This window comes from Furipterus horrens, unplaced genomic scaffold (genome assembly GCF_987537825.1).
Source record: "Furipterus horrens unplaced genomic scaffold, mFurHor1.1.pri manual_scaffold_5, whole genome shotgun sequence".
In the NCBI taxonomy this organism is placed as follows: domain Eukaryota; kingdom Metazoa; phylum Chordata; class Mammalia; order Chiroptera; family Furipteridae; genus Furipterus; species Furipterus horrens.
Window position 1 is genome coordinate 116,601,229 of NW_028327175.1, and position 16,371 is coordinate 116,617,599.

Here is a 16,371-nt window from a genome sequence, read left to right on the forward strand (position 1 = left end):
AGGGTATCTAAAGTACTTGGAGTGACATTTGATGTTTTTAATTCATTATCAAATGGTTCAAAAAACAGAAATGATGCATGGATATGAGAGAGAGAGAGAGAGAGAGAGAGAGAGAGAGAGAGAGAGAGAGAGAACATCACCAAATACTATAAAACAGTTTGCAAATGTAAACAAGCTGCAAATTCAAGTAAAGGATTTATATGTGTTCATTGTACTTATGCTCTCAACTTCTCTGTAGGTTTGAAATTTTTCAAAACAAGAAGTTGGGGATAAAAATCAGGTTATGCAGAAGGACAGAAGCAGTTAACTGAGAAAGAAGTCAGTCCATCCCATGTACAACTTCCATGAGCCCCCTCTGGGACCCCACAATGGCCTGTGAGCTCCAAAGGACACTTAAGCCTTTTTCCACCTTGTTTCTCCAGCATCCTGACATGGTGTTCAGTGAATGTGCATAGGTGAGTGTCCTCTCTCCTGGGTATGCGCCCAGGAAGCCAGAGTGGAGTCAGTTCTGGGAAGAAACAAATGAGGGTGGTGGTCCCAAGCATGGCACCATGAGGCCTTCATGTTGCAGGTGGTACCAGACATTTGGAACTGTATCAACACGGGTGACACCAGGCCTTATGTCCTGGCAGTGCGCTTCTGGCCTTGCCTGCCTTCTTGGGCAGAGAAACACAAAGCTTGCAGGACTGTATTTGCTGCTCCCTATTCCCCCAACTATTGGCTCTGGATGGTCAATAAAACCCAAGAGTTTGGAGAACAGTTGGCCAGAGGGGCTGACCCTCATCATGGTCCTCTCCAGCATGGGACCACGGACTCTGTTCCCACCCCAAACCTGGAAGTAGGAAAGAGTGAAGCCTCTGAGTGCCTACCCAAGGATCAAGAGACTGGAATCGAATCCCAGACCTTCCCTCACAGACTTTCCCATGGCTCTACAGTCTAGCCCTTGTAGATGAGAGCTGGGGTACTGCAGCACCACATGTATGGCAAGGCAGTGAGCCCTCCCAGCTGGAAAAGCACCTGAACCTGAGAGAAAGAGGACACAGAACACCAATGACCTCTTATAGTCTCAGTTCCCACCAAAGCACAAAGCATTTCCTGTGCCTTTTCCGTTATTTCACAAGTGTTTTTCACTCACCCCCTGGGCTTCAGGATACAGGGCCTTTCCTCCTCCCAGAAGCCAGACAGCTGGCTCTGGCCTTTCCTGGTTGACACCATGACCAAGATCCCTAGTGACCATTTTTTGTACTCCTGGAGGAGCTGGTGCCCTATGACTTTGAGAAATTCAAGTACAAGCTGCAAACACCAGGTTGGAGTAGGGGCATCCCCAGATACCCCGAGGCCAGCTCCATACAGTCAGACCAGTGAAGCTGGCCACTCTGATGTTCACCCACTACGGGGAGAAGTGTGCCATGTGGCTGACACTGCAGGTCCTGAGGGCCATCAATCAGAACCTTTTGGCAGAGGAGTTCCACAGGGTGATTGGCCCAGGTAAGCAGACCCCATGTCCTCTCTTCTGCTAGCTGTCCTTTTTTTAAATTTATTTTTTATATGCTTTATTGATTATACTGTTACAGTTGTCCCAATTTCATTTCCCCCTGTTTCCCTCCATCCAGTGATGCCCCTCCCTCCAGTTTCCCCACCCCCCCTTAGTCCATGCCCATTGGTTGTGCATATAGTTCTTCTCAACATCTTCCTATCTACTCCACTCCCTCCTACTATGCTTCTTAATTCCTGTGCCATCTCCCTCCCTTTCCCCACTTCCTCCTCGCCACTGACCTCCCCACAAAATGTTCCCCATACCTATAATTCTTTTCCCACTCTTGTTGCCGACTTAGTTTGCCTTTGTTTCGATTCCCTAGATTCTGTTGTTGGTTGTTGTGATACAGTTTTCATTTTAATGTTCGTAGTTTTGATCCTCTTTCTCCTAAACAAGTCCCTTTAACATTTCATATTTCTTCACCTTCTGGCAACCCCATGATTCAGATGTTGGCCTGCTTATAGCTGTCCCATAGGTTTCTGAGCCTCTCCTCATTTTCCTCACTTTTCATTTCCTCTTTCTGCTCTGGTTGACTGTTTGTTCCTTTCCTATGTTCTGATTTGTTGATTTGATCCCTGGTTTTCTTTCCTTCACCACTTGTTTCATATGTGTTTTCGTTCATTTCAGCAGGACTAGCCTTCGTTCCTTCCTGATCTTGTTTAAGATCTTCTGTCAGGTCTGTAAGCATTCGTATAACCAAAGCTCTGAACTGTGCCTTGGAAAGATTTCCTAACTGCTGATCCGTTAAATTAGATATTTGCTGGCTGGTCAGCTGCATTACCGGGATCTCTATCATGATCTGTGCCATCCTGACAGTTTTTTGTTTACCTTTGCTTCCTAGGCGGGGCTGTCACACCTCCTACGCTATAGGGGGCGGAGCCCCATGCACTCATCACAACCAGGCGACCTTTCTCACCACGCTGTAGCGTTTTGCATGGGGTAGGGGTTGAAGATGGATACCTGCTGTTCAGTCTCCACTGAGAGACTGGGAGCCTCCTCCTCCACCCCCACCCGCTCTGGCCCTCACAGTCCAAGGCAATGGGAATCTGCCTTCCCTGGCATTGGGATTGCGAGCTGACAGGTCTGGTTTGCAGCCGGTGGTGCTCTCCAGGTGTTCTTTACCTCTTTTTAAATACAGGTGTCTGTGCCTACTGCTGTCCCACCACCATCACCACAGCTGCTGCTTCCAGCAGAGCTTGACTTCTCCACCCCAGCTTTGCCCCTCCTACCCATCCAGACGAGCAACACTTCTTTATAACTTCATATGTTGGACTTCCATGTAGCTTTATTTTCTGGAACTTCAGGTTATTTCTGGTTTTATGGTAGTTGTATTCCTTTTTAGTTGCGCAGGGAGATGGAGCATGTCAGTCTAGGCCTCCATTTTGGCCAGAAGTTGTTAGCTGTTCTTAAGGTGGGGTGGAAGGTGCAAGAATGAGCACTCTAACATACGGGCTAGGAATCCCAGGTCTACCGTGACACTAGTGACTTTGCCAAACAAGGCCCTTTCCCTGCTCTGGTCTTTGGAGCTGGATTAGTAAAGCTAAGGTTCCCAATGGCTTAAAACGGGCAGTGGCGGGGAGTGGGCAGCTGAAATTGTGACTCAAGGAAGGATCAGGAGAGGCAGGAGCTAGATGCCTGATCTCACAGAATTCCTCACATCATTTGTGATTAACACCTGTGCACAGACAAGTATCTGGGTGAGCAAAATGGCTTGCTAACTGATCATATTAACAGGGTTTATAGGTGATTTTTTTCATTGTTAACCATCTAATTTCAGTTTTGAGTTCTTCTTAAGCACATTTTACAAAGGCATTTTAAAATTTTCAAAAAGACTTTCTCCTTTTTCTTTGCTTCTTTCTCTTTCTTCCTTCCCTCCCTCCCTCCCTTCCTTTTTCTTCCTCTTTCTCTTCTCTCCTCTTCCTTCTTCTTCTGGTTCTTCTGCTATCCTTTTGCTGTACTTTCCAGTTTTGTTATATTGTAATCAAACTATGTGGCCTATTTGATTTCTGCTTTTAAAGACTTTATAAAGATTTGGTGTGGCTAACATGTGGTCAGTTTTTTTAAATATTCTATAGTGTTTACATTTTTCTTAGATTTCTCCATTTTAAGAGTACATTAGAAATGCTTTTCATGTGTTTCTATGTGGTAGAACAGTTTAAATAACATATAAATTCTCCACTCTTTGAACAAGTGATAGAACTAAACCAACTATAATCTAAATCTGGATTAATTTGATGAATAGACTTCTTAAATTACATTTTCATGTTTTAAAATCTGATTATTAGCATCTTCAGAGTTTCTCACCAGTTCTTTTTTTTTTTTAATGTGTTTTATTGATTAAAATATTACATTTGTGCCAATTTCCCTTCCCTCTTCTCCCCTCCACCCGGTGGCCCCCCTCCCTCCAGTTGTCCCCCCCTTTTAGATTATGTCCATTAGTTGTGCATTCTCACCAGTTCTTAAACCAGCTTTGACAACTTATGTTTTCCTACAAAGCCAACAGCAAAGTGTTTTAAACAAGTTTAAAATAATTTTAATACTTCCAGCCAAGATGGAGGCCTAGACTGACACACTCCATCTCCCTCCACAAATAAGAAGGAATACATCTACTGCAAAACCAGAAATAACCAGAAGTCCAATGTATAAAGTTATAAACAAGTGGTGCTCATCCGGACGGGTAGGAGGGGCGAACCTGGAGCAGAGATCAAGCTGTGTTGGCGGTGGCAGCAGTGGTGACAGTGGCAGGACAGCAGTAAGCACAGACACCCATATTGAAGGGGCATCAAGAAGCGCCAGGGGAGCACCCCCAGCTGCAGTCCAGACCCGCAAGTTCACGATTCCAACGCCGGGGAACGCAGACACCCATTGCCTCAGGCTGTGAGGCCCAGAGGGCATGGGGATGGAGGAGGAGGCTTCCGGTCTCTCAGCAGACAGTGAACGGCAGGAATCCATCTTGGACCCCTACCCCCACACAAAGGGCCACAGTGTGGTGAGAAGGGTCACCCGATTGTGACGAGTGCACAGGGCTCCGCTCCCTATAGCATAGGAGGTGTGACAGCCCCGCCCAAGAAGGAAAATTAAACAAACCTGTCAGGATGGCAGGGATAATGATAGAGATACTAATTATGAAAGTGACCAGAAATCAAATACACGAGTTAACAGATGAAAAGATAGATAATCTTTCTGAGGCTCAGTTCAGAGCTATAGTTATAAGACAGCTTACAGAAATAACAGTGGGACTTATTCAAGACGGGGGAAAAAATGAAGGCTAGTCCTGCTGAAATGAACAAAAAAACGTACAAAACAAGTGGCGAGGGAAGGAAAACCAGGGATCAAATCATCAAATTGGGACATAGGGAAGGAACAAACAGTCAACCAGTGCAGAAAGAGGAAACAAAAAGAGAGGAAAATGAGGAGAAGCTCAGAAATCTCTGAGACAACTATAAAAAAGGGCCGACATTCAAATCACAGGGTTTCCAGAAGGTGAAGAAGAACTAGAAGTTGAAAATTTATGTGAAAAAATAATGAAGCAGAACTTCCCTAACACGGGGAAGGAAATAGACTCACAGGTCCAGGAAGCACAGAGAGTTCCAGAAAAACTAGATCCAGGGAGAACCACTCCAAGACACATTATAATCAAATTGTCAAAAATTAAAGATAAAGAGAGAATTTTACAAGCAGCGAGAAGAAAAGAATCATGTACAAAGGGGTTCAAATTAGACTATCAGCTGATTTCTCAAAGGAGACTCTGCAGGCAAGAAGGGACTGGCAAGAAATATTCAAAGTAATGAAAATCAAAAACCTACAGCCACAATTACTCTATCCAGCAAAGCTGTCATTCAGAATAAAAAGGCAGAGAAAGTGCTTCCAGGACAAAGTACAACTGAAGGAGTTCATTAGATCCAAACCACTGTTATATGAGATGTTAAAGGAACTTGTTTAGAAGAAAGAGGATCAAAACTATAAACATTAAAGTGAAAACTGTATTACAACAGCAGAAGCTAGGGAATTGAAACAAAGGCAAACTAAGTAGGCAACAAGAGTGGGAAAAGAACTATAGGTATGGGGAACATATTGGGGGGAGGTCAGTGGCGAGGGGGAAGGGAGGGAGATATTGCAGGAATTAAGCATAGTAGGAGGGAGTGGAGTAGACAGGAATATGTTGAAAAGAACTATATGCACAACCAATGTGAATGGATTGGGGGGGCAGACAACTGGAGGGGGGTTCAATGGGTGGAAAGGAGAAGAGGGAAAAGAAATTGGAACAAGTGTAACAGCATAATCAATAAAACATTTAAAAAATAACACAAAAAATAAATAAAAATAAGACCAAAAAATATTTTAATAAGAGCTTCCTCAAACCAAATATTAAGGTGCTAATTACAGATTATCTTCATTTCTTTATTAGAGTAGTAGTTTTCAAATTATATCCCAGGGTGAAATTTCAGGGATTATTTAGAATATTAGCAAATACTTGATTCAAATTTTATTAAATTTTTTAAATTAAAAGAACTAACAAATTCCTATTAAAATATATTAGTAGCCAAATTTTAAAATACTTAAGGCAACCAGTGTGATAGGTCATGCTGTACTTGAACTCCTTTTTATGTATATCTTGGAACTAAACCTTTCCTGTCATTTCTGTTTTATTAAATGGTATCCTGAAATTTCAAGGCAAGCTATTTTGTTTTAATTGTCATTTATACTCACTTATCTGTGTGAGTTTGGATTTTCTTCAACTCATGAAACCAAAGGGAAAAACAGAAATAAATTACTTTCTTAAGTTTTAACTGTTCTTCATAACCTGATTTCAAATTTTTATGCCAAACACCTTAGTTTTTTTTCAAGTTTTATTGAGAAGCAATTGACATATTACTGTATAAGTTAAAGGGATACAGCATGATGGTTTTATTTACATATATTATGAAATGATTACCATATAGGTTCAGCTAACACCCATCTTCTCAACTAGTAAATGGAAACTCTTAGGATTTACTCTCTTAACAACTTTCCAATATATCATACAACATGTGGAAATTCTGCTCACTCTAATTGTCTGGAGGAAATGCCACCTAGCATGCTCTTCATATGAAATTACTCTCTTGAGGTTTTTTTGGACTACGCGAATAATGTGAATTTGAGCTGAGGCCTAAAAGAGCACTTGTGTATACAAATCTTCAGGAGAGATTTTCTTTTTCTACTGTATCTTATATCAAGATCTACAGGTACACATTCTTTTTGAAAAAGTATTTTATTTATTTTCTTTTTAGAGAGAGGGGAATGGAGGAAGAAATAGAGGAAGAGAAACATCAGTGTGGGGTTGTGCACCCCCAAATGGGGACCTGGCCCGAAACCCAGGCATGTGCCCTGACTGGAAATTAAACTGGCGACCCTTTGGTTCACAGGCCAGTGCTCAATCCACTGAGCCACACCTGCCAGGGCCACAGGGGCATATTCTAGCTGTTCTTTTCTGTATGAAAGATTTCCTTTTTTTCCTTTAAAACCTTTAAATAGAATTTTCAAACATACTCAGGGGTAGAGGGTACTATGATGCAGCCTCTTTGTATCCATCACCTACTTCAATGATTACCACTATTTTGCCATTCTGTACACAGCTATTCTTCCCCTTGCTTACTATTGTAATTGAGTTTTGTCTTCTGAGAAATTTATTTATTTTTAACTGAAATAACATTGGTTGATAATATTATATGTTTCAAGTGTACATTATAATTCAATATCTGTATGCAGTACAGCATTCTCACCACCAAAAGTCTAGTTTACACCTGTTAATTATTCATTGATTGATTTTATAAGTGAATTCTTTATTGATTGATTTCATAATCACACACAAATTTATACCAAAAAGTGAGATTTTATTTATTTTATGTATGAAGAATTCTGTTTTGGGGATTCTCATATTGGAAATAAGTTCTCTTGCCTAAAACATTTGAAAGCACTATTTGAAATATATATGGCAAATAGTATGTTTTTTACTTAATGCTAAGTGACTGCTTTGTCTAGAATGTTTGGAACTTTTCTAATTTCTGAAGGAATTCTCTCTCCTCTCTGTTCCCCCAGCCCTTGGTCCTGAGCCCCCCACATTTTCATGCCTTTGCCTCTTCTTGTCTCTCAGAATATCTGATACAAGAAAGTGGCACTTGCTGTTCGGCAATGTCTTGTTCGTCTGTGGAGAATAAGCTCAAGAACCAGAAGATACTAGATGGCTTGTAAGGTGTCAGGCAGCAGCAAAGTGGTGATGGGGCAGTCAGCCAGCCTGAGGCTGGAAAGGTGCCCCAGAAGAAGCCTCAAGGAAAACAAAGAGATAAGAAGGGCTCAGAGAGCCTGAATGTTCAGGGCAAGCCAGGGGCCAGGGGTGTGACTCTCTTCCAGAAGTCCATTCCCAGGCAAGCCACAAGGGAAGAAGGGGAGCAATTCAAGTGTCGGGCTATGCAGGAAGGCCAGCTCTGCAGGAAGACTCCAAGGACTCTCCAGTGGGTTGTCTGCTAGGTCCCCAGGAAGGAAAGAATGCAAGATATCTGAAGCACGTGTGCCTTCAAAAAAGAATCAACACAAAAGTATTGAATTTACCATTTCTTCAGGAGAGAAAGAACAGCCCAATCCAGAAACTCTTCTGCCTCAAGAGAAAATGAGAAGTGAGAATCCGGATTCAGTAGCTACCCAAAGTGGCCACTCTGAATATAGGGGCTACGCTAGCTCTGGAGAAAGGTTCCAGAGATCTAGAACATTCTGTGATCCTGGATGGGGAAGCACCCAGGAAAATACTTTCCAATGTATCATTGGCTGGAAAGGAAAAGACCTGGGAGCATCCAGAACCCACAGCACCTTCACAGAAAAATTAAAAAGAGGGTCCAGAGACCATTGGGACTTTTAGGGAGGTGTTAAGCAGTATGTTCCATGAGCTTTCAAATCCAGAAGTCCCCCCATCTTCAGGTAAGAAAGGACCCCAGAATGTAGAAGACCTGGTATCCTTAGGAATGGTAACCTGTGCAGGCATTTCTCCACAAACCATCTTTCATCCCCACTGTATTTGTTACTGGATCTCTGGGTGCCCCCCGATGTCCCCAACTCTTTGAGAATATGTTGGAGGCTGTGAATCCTGAAAAAAATCTATATATGCATATCTTTACAAAATATTGCCTTAAATTTCAGTTAGTTGCTTCTCACTCTGAAATCCTGGGAAAGACTGGGTAAAAAATATCCTCTTCTCTCAATAATCCTATGGCCATATGTCATGGGGCTCAGAAACGGCCATTTGCCTCTAAAGAAAGAAAGCTATTGGCCAAAACCCTAGGTCTCCTTTATACTAAGGAGGCAGAAATTAGAATTATCTTGAGTTTTGAGTGACAGAAGCACCATAATAACAGCAACTGAAACAAAACAGAAGTTTGATCCTCTTTCAAATAAATGATACACTGGTGGTCCACTGCAGATGTGGGCAGGAACCCAGGTTCCTGCTGCTTTTTTCTTCATCGAATTTGCTTTCAAACTATGGTCTCAAATGGTGGCATCCTCATTCCAGGAAGCAAGATAGAGAGATAAAGGAGAATAGTACCACTTAGGAAAGGTTTCCAGAAGTTTCTAGAAGCTGGTCATGAACTTCCATTTACATCCCTTTAGCCACAATGTAGTCAAATGGCCACAAACTGCAAAGGAAGTTGAGAAATGTAGTTTTATTTGGTGGAAGGGGTTCCATGGGGGGAAGCAGCCATAGGGACAGCAATCAATTCTACCACAAGGGAAGGAGGGGAGAATGGTTATTATGGGGTCTCTTGCAGTCTCACTTACAGATATTATCTAAATTTCTGGGACCCTGTGAGAGGAGGGTTGGGAGGGCATTAATGGTTTGAGTATGTTTCTCTTTCTTCTTGGAGCTCCTGTCATTTTTGCTTTGTGAAGCTGGCTATAATCTTAGGGCAGAGCTAATCATAGCTGCATGTCATCATGGTGGGTTATACCCTTTAGCCTTATCAAGTCCCCTTCTTTACTTTCATTTAGTGCTTCCTGAACCTGGGTGTGAAAAGTGATCCATTTATTTCTTCATTCAACACACACCTCCCAAAGGTTTACCATGTTCCAGGGACTCTGCTAAGAGCTGGGGGGTCTGGCTATGAGCCAGTCAGTGTCCCCAGGAGTTCCTACTCAAGTCATGAGCAACCTGGCTGGTTTTAAGTGGAAAAGCAAACACTGGTCAAAATGTCTTGCAGTCTTTATATCACCTGCTTGATCAGTGTGTGGGGGATGGTGGGGGGAGCATAAAATTTACAGCAAAAGGCCTTTCTTTAGGATAAGTACCCAAGAATCCCAGATCTCAGGACTGTCGTGATATCTAGCCCATAGTGCTCAGTACCAGGGACTTGTCTGTTGCCTTGCTGGAGGGAAATCAGAGGACAAGCTAGGAAGAGAGCTCATGTGTTCTAGGCACGGGCTCTTTCTCTGCTGTGCTTTTACATCACCCTTTTGTAACATCTTGGGTTTATCACTCAGGAGATTTTTCCACTGCCATGTCCCTAGGGAGACCTCAGGATGAGGCTGTGTGTCCCCTTTGCCGTGCCCAGGAAGGAGACCGAGTTGGTGGCATTTGTGTGCATGATTCCTGCAGCTGCTCCATTGCTTCTAGGGATTCCAAGACCTTGTTGCTTGCCCAGCTGCCCCAGGTGCCAGGCCTCATTCCCTAAGAAGAGCTCTGGAATCCTTGAGTAGCAGGAGGGCCTTCAGACGGACAGCCTGAGCCCCAAGCCCCTGCCACAACATGAGCGTCACATGAAGCAGGTCCAGTTGCTCTGCGAGGATGACAGGGAATCTCTCTGCCTCATCTGCAGCCTGAGTCAGGAGCACCGAGGCCACTGAATGTGCCCCATTGAGGAAGCTGCCCTGGAATACAAGGTAGGACTTCCTGCTTAGGGGCCCTTCTCTGCTGAGCACTTGGACACATGGGGGCTTCCTTCATTTTCCCAATAACACTCGGAGATTGGTGCATTAGTCACCATTCTTGAGCTGTAAATGGCAAAAACACAATACAAACCAGGACAACAAAGAGAGAATTTACCACTTCCTATAGCTCAGAGGTCAAAGGGCCTCACTTCAGGTACAGCTGAATCCAGGTGCTCACAGGTCATTAGGAATTTCCCTTTTTATTGGTTCTGCTTCCCTTGGTGTGATGGATTCATTCTCTTTCCTGGGCACTCCTCCATTTGCTCGTGGCTGCAGCACCCTCAGCTTTATTCCTCAGCAGACTTTCCCCTCTAGATCTGGCACCAATTAAACATAGCAGGAGACAAGCTTAAGCTTCAATAACTGCTCTTTGTCCAGGAGCAAATTCAAAAGCAGCTGGAGCATCTGAAGGAGCGGAGAAACTCTGGAGAGGAGCAAAGATCTCAGGGGGATAATAACACAGTGAACTACCTGGTAAGGCCAAGGGTGTTCTATGGCCGTCTTTACCTGGGTTCACCCTTGCAGAAGGAGGGAGGGAATGGAGCATAAACAGAGGTCTCCAAGGTTTTGTTCTGGTTCATACGGAAGCAAAGCTGACCATATATTTAGAATTACCTGCTCTTGTGGGGCAGGGGGCAGGGAGGTAACAGGTATCCAAGGATGAGCTTGTCCTCGCAGAGGGGGACAGACCACCACAGGGTGGGGCATCTTCAAGGATGCTGTTGCACTTTCTCAAACTCACCATAAAATGGTTTAGAGAAACTAATGCCAGTGGTTGTGGCTGAGGGATGGGATTGAGGGAAATGAAGGAGACTTTTCAACTTTGGATACTCTTCATTATTGCTTTCACCATTGCTGTTGTCCATTTTTAAAAAAGATTTTATTTATGTATTTTTAGAGAGTGTGTAAGGGAGGGAGAAAGAGAGAGAGAGAGAAACACCAATGTGCAAAAGAAACATCTATCAGTTGCCTCCCACATGCCACACAAACTGGCCCACAACCCAGGCATGTGCCCTGATTGGGAATCAAACCAGCAACCTTTTGGTTTGCAGGCCAGCACTCAATCCACTGAGCCACACCAGCCAGGGCTATTGTTGTCCATTTTATTTTTTTCAAAACCATATTGATTTTTTTAATTCAAATGGTTAAAGTACATATTTTCTTTAAAATCATGGTTTTGCGATGCCACAAATTATTGGCCTTCCTCTGTGGAGCTGGTGTGCAGCCTCTTGGATGTGTAAATTGCTTCCATTTTACCTGCAAGTGAAGGCACTGCCATAGAGAGCCTTGACTTATCTGATGCATTTCTGTTGGATAGATCCCATCTCCTCCTCTGGGTTCCAAATTTCTGGTGAGACCCATCACATTGCAATGGGAAACAGGCAAATACATCACAGTGACATGGGCCCCCATGGAAACGAGATACTATTTTCAGAACTTCTTCTTTCAATAACAAAAAAAATTTTTTTAATCATAGGTAAGGGGAAGGGACAGTTCTTCTTTATAGCATCATGCCAGCTAAAACAAGTATAGACTAATAATTGAATTGGAAATTTTCATTATACAACCACCAATATAACAATTGACACCAACAAGAATCATCAATGAATGCTAAAATTTTTAGAAGATCATTAGAGTACAGGATATTTTACACACTCTCAAAGTACACTCCCCAAATTACTTAATAACTATACAGGAAATAATGTATATTTATAGTGGAGAGATCTGGTAGACACCTCCGTAATCAAGTGACCAATCTAGTATGGCAATAATGTTGATGGACAAACTGGACATTCTTTGCCTCCCCATGAGATGTGTTAGGAAGACCACAGCATTAAATATGTGGTACTCTGGCCCACAATGCTTAGCCTGAATTTAATCATGAGCAAAATTATCAAACAATTTTAGAATATAGGCCATTAAACAAGACAACTGACTTGTCCTTTAAAAAAAAAAAAAGTCAATGTTACTGCCATCAATAACATCAAAAGGTGAGGAGGTATTTTTGGTTCAAAAGAACTATGATACTGTCCTTTTTAGCCAAAAATGATGAGACTTCTTAAGTCCAGTCTTGGTGGATCTGAAGGGCCCTCACCCTTGCTGACAGAAGAAAAAGGTGCTTTAGAGCCGCGTCACCTCTCCACAGAAGCTTCCTAGTGCTGATGAGAAACAAGGCAATAGAGCTACTGGTTGACCAGTGTGCAATGGGAGTGGAGGCCAAGTTTATTACAATCAAATAAATGGACTGACTACCCTATCCAGAGCCATATGGAGAACCTTCTGCATGTCATCACTTGGGGCAGGGGACAGGAAGTGGAGAGAACTTCCCCTTGTGGAGAGCTTGGTGGTCATAATCTTGTCCATTTATGACCCCAAGTATATGCCATCCTCACACTAGCTTTCAAGGAAGGAAGAAGGTGACAACAGGTATCTTAGTGTTCTGTGGCTGCTGTAACAAAATACTACTAACTGGGTGGTTTAAACCACAGAATTTTATTCTCTTGCAGTTCTGGAGGCTAGAGGTCTGAAATCAAGGTCTTGGCAGGGTTGGTTCCTTCTGAGGGCCCTGAGGGAAGAACATGTTCCAGGCCTTTCTCAGCTTGTTGATGTCTGTATTCTCTGTGTCTTTCACATGGTGTTCTCCTTGTTTGTGTCTGTGTCCAAATTTCCCCACTCCAGTATGACCTCATCTTAACTAATTACATCCACAAGAATCCTGCTTCCAGATAAGATTGTATTCTCAGGTACTAGGGGTTAGAAATTAAACATATGAATTTTAGAGGGGACACAATTTAACCTCTAACAGGTTTTAGGGCTTTTCCAAGAGCCAGTCCCTTTCACCCTCAGTCTGTTGTGAAAGGTTCTGGCTCATTTTGCCTCCTGCTCTGGAATGCAGGCGTCTAAGAGGCTGAGGGAGCCTTCCTCTTATCCACCTCTGGGAGGTGGGCTTCTGAGGATTCCCTGGTCACATCCACCCTACTGAATAGACCCTTATACCTCCCTGTCCCTTGTTCTCAGAAACAAACTGAAATCCAGAAGCAGAGAGCCAGGTACCAGTTGGAGGAATTTTGCCAGTTTCTGAAGCAACAAGAACAGCTCTTTGTGGCCTGGCTGGAGGAGCTGGGCCAGATCATTGGCCAGGTCAGGGAGACATATGACACCCAAGTGTCCAGGGACATTGCCCTTCTCAACGAGCTGATAGAGGAGCTGGAGGCCAAGCAGTGCCAGCCATAATGAAAGCTTATTCAGGTGAGTATGACTAGACCTGGCCTTGCCCTTCCCACTGTGCCCAGTAGGATGACATGGGCTCCCAGCAATGACAGCTCTGCCCAAGCCAGTGAGTGAAGCCCTTGGGGCCAAGGGTGAGACTTGGTCTTGGTGACCTGCAATGCCTCTTGTGTCCAGACCCATTTGATAAGCTATTAAGAGCTCAGAGTGGCTCAGAATCCAGGGGATCTCCAGGCATCTCCCAGAAGAGACCAGTAGGGGTTGGGTGCAGTTATGTTGCAGGTCACAGCTGGGCTGCCACCTCGGGGAATTAGAATTAGAATTGGGAGAGGTGCCCCAGTTTTGCTGATGCTCTAGGGTCAGGAAGAGACTAGTAGTGGAGAACTTCCCTCTTTTCTCTCCTAGGACATTGGAGTCACCCTGCATAGGTATCAAGAGGGTTCCCATGGTGATCCACTGGGTGTCCTGAAGGAAGTATTTGGAGAGGCAGTCCTAGAACGGAGATATTCCCAATCCTGGAATTGGGTCTCCTCCCCAGGCTCCTTCCATTTCCTACAGCTACCTAAGGTCTTTCTGGATTTGTGTAGGGAAAACAGGAGTGTGATCACAAGGGAGAACATGGGCTTGAAGACTGGAGAGAATGAACACAGCCTGCCATGCTGATGGTGGCTTCCTAAGAAACCTCCCTAACAGATTGTGTCCTATGCAATTCACCTCATTAAAACTGTTCCTGCAGAGTGCTTGTGGACTCAAGGAGGGAACCACTTTCCAGGAGTAGAGCTCCTAAGCCCAGCAGGCAGGGGAGGGTACCAGAGAGAGGAGGCTGGACATTACAATCACCCCAGGAGCTTTACAAAATCCTGACCTCCAGGTACTGGCAAATGAATTAAAGCTGAATCTTCAGGAATGCAACCCAGGAATCAGTTTTTAAGTCTTTTTTTGGGGGGGGGGGAGTAGTAAAATACACATAACAAAATGTACCATTTTAACCATTTTTTAAATGTACGCTCAGTGGCATTAAGTATATTCCCATTATTATGCAATCATCACCACCATCCATCTCCAGAACTTTTTCATCTTCCCAAATGGAAATTCCATACCATTAAACAACTCTCATTCTCCCACCCCAAACTCCTGGCAACCACCACTCTACTTTCTGTCTTTGTGAACTTGACTACTCTTAACTACCTCATATAAGTGGAATCATAAAATATTTGTACTTTAGTGTTTGACTTATTTCATTTAGCATAACGTCTTCAAGGTTCATCCATGATGTAGCATGTCAGAATTCCATGTATGTACACATGGAATATTCCATTGTATGTATACACCAAATTTTGTTTATCCATCCTTCCATTAATGGACAATTAGATTGCTTCCACCTTTTGGCTATTGTGAATAATGTTGCTATGGATATTGGTATAGATATATCTGTTTGAGTCTCTGCTTTCAACTCTTTTGGGATATACCCAGAAGTGGAATTTTTCTATCATGTGCTAATTATATGTTTAGTTTTTTGAGGATCCACCATAATATTTCCCACAGTGTCTGCACCATTTTACATTCCCACCGGCAATGCATAAGGGTCCAAATCTCTCTACATCCTAGATTACACTTCTTTTTAAAATTTTTATTTAATGACGGATTTTAGAGAAAGGAAAGAGAGAAAGAGAAATATCAGTTCACTGTTCCACTGATTTATGCATTCATTGGTTGATACTTGTATGTGCCCTGACTGGGGATTGAACCCACAACCTTGGGGTATTGGGATGATGCTCTAATCAACTGAACTACATGGCCAGGGCTATTTTTTCTTAACAATAGCCATCCTAATTGGTGTGAATTAGTATTTCATTGTGTTTTTCTCATCTATTTTCATTTTATTGCGATAGAAAGAAAAAGACTAGGGAAGTTAATTAATTTGACATAGATAACTCTGGGCTGAGCATTTCAATATCAGAAGCATTTTAAGACCATTATTAAAACTCATTGTGGAGTTAATATCAGTGGTTTTTAAAACTTCCCAAGCGATGCAAATCCATGGCCAAAGTTGAAGACCAGTGTTTAGAACTTGAAGTCCAGGGAGGGCTTTCTTTGTGAAGCCCACGCTGGGCTGGGTGTACCCTGTGGAGGTTGCACAGCCCTTCCACTTTATGGGAGCTTTGACCACTACCATGCTCCAGCCCCCTCTGGACAACAGTCTTTTCTTTCTAGAGTCAAGATGGTGACTGTCCCTAAGCCGTGGACCACCCCTCTAGAGGTAAAAGACAAGATCTACCTGCTCCACTAGAAATCAGAGTTTGTGGAGAAGAGCATAAAGCATTTCTCAGGTAGGTAGGCTTGAGGGAATTTAGGAAGTGCCTGCTCATTTCTTCCCTGAGATGGATGTAGCCCGGAGCCCCTGGGCATCTCTTCTCCACCTCTCATGGCTTTCTGACTCTGCCTTCAGCCTCCCCCTAGCTGGAGAACTTAACTCTAGCTAGGTACTCAAGTAATGATAAACCAAGGGTAAAAAAATGAAACATGTCACGATGACATTCCAAGTTTTTTTTCAGAGTAGGAAGTACGTGGCTATTGCTCAATAAACCCTTGTATGTATTAGCACTCTAAGATGATCCTGAGACAGAGATCCCACCCTCATTTTCCCTCAAGAC

The 16,371-nt window shown here is 43.3% G+C and overlaps 1 protein-coding gene across 1 annotated transcript; it reads left to right on the forward strand.

Moving 5' to 3' along the window:
- The first annotated feature begins 1,138 nt into the window (after positions 1 to 1,138).
- On the forward strand, positions 1,139 to 16,177 carry MEFV (MEFV innate immunity regulator, pyrin). The gene is given in 13 exon segments (XM_090279363.1): positions 1,139 to 1,244; positions 1,247 to 1,294; positions 1,297 to 1,488; positions 7,671 to 7,917; positions 7,919 to 8,215; positions 8,217 to 8,488; positions 10,070 to 10,190; positions 10,192 to 10,441; positions 10,868 to 10,963; positions 13,508 to 13,738; positions 14,123 to 14,145; positions 15,932 to 16,047; positions 16,167 to 16,177. Coding segments are annotated over 13 exon segments (1,935 nt in total). The 5' UTR covers positions 1,139 to 1,213.
- The last annotated feature ends 194 nt before the right edge of the window (positions 16,178 to 16,371 follow it).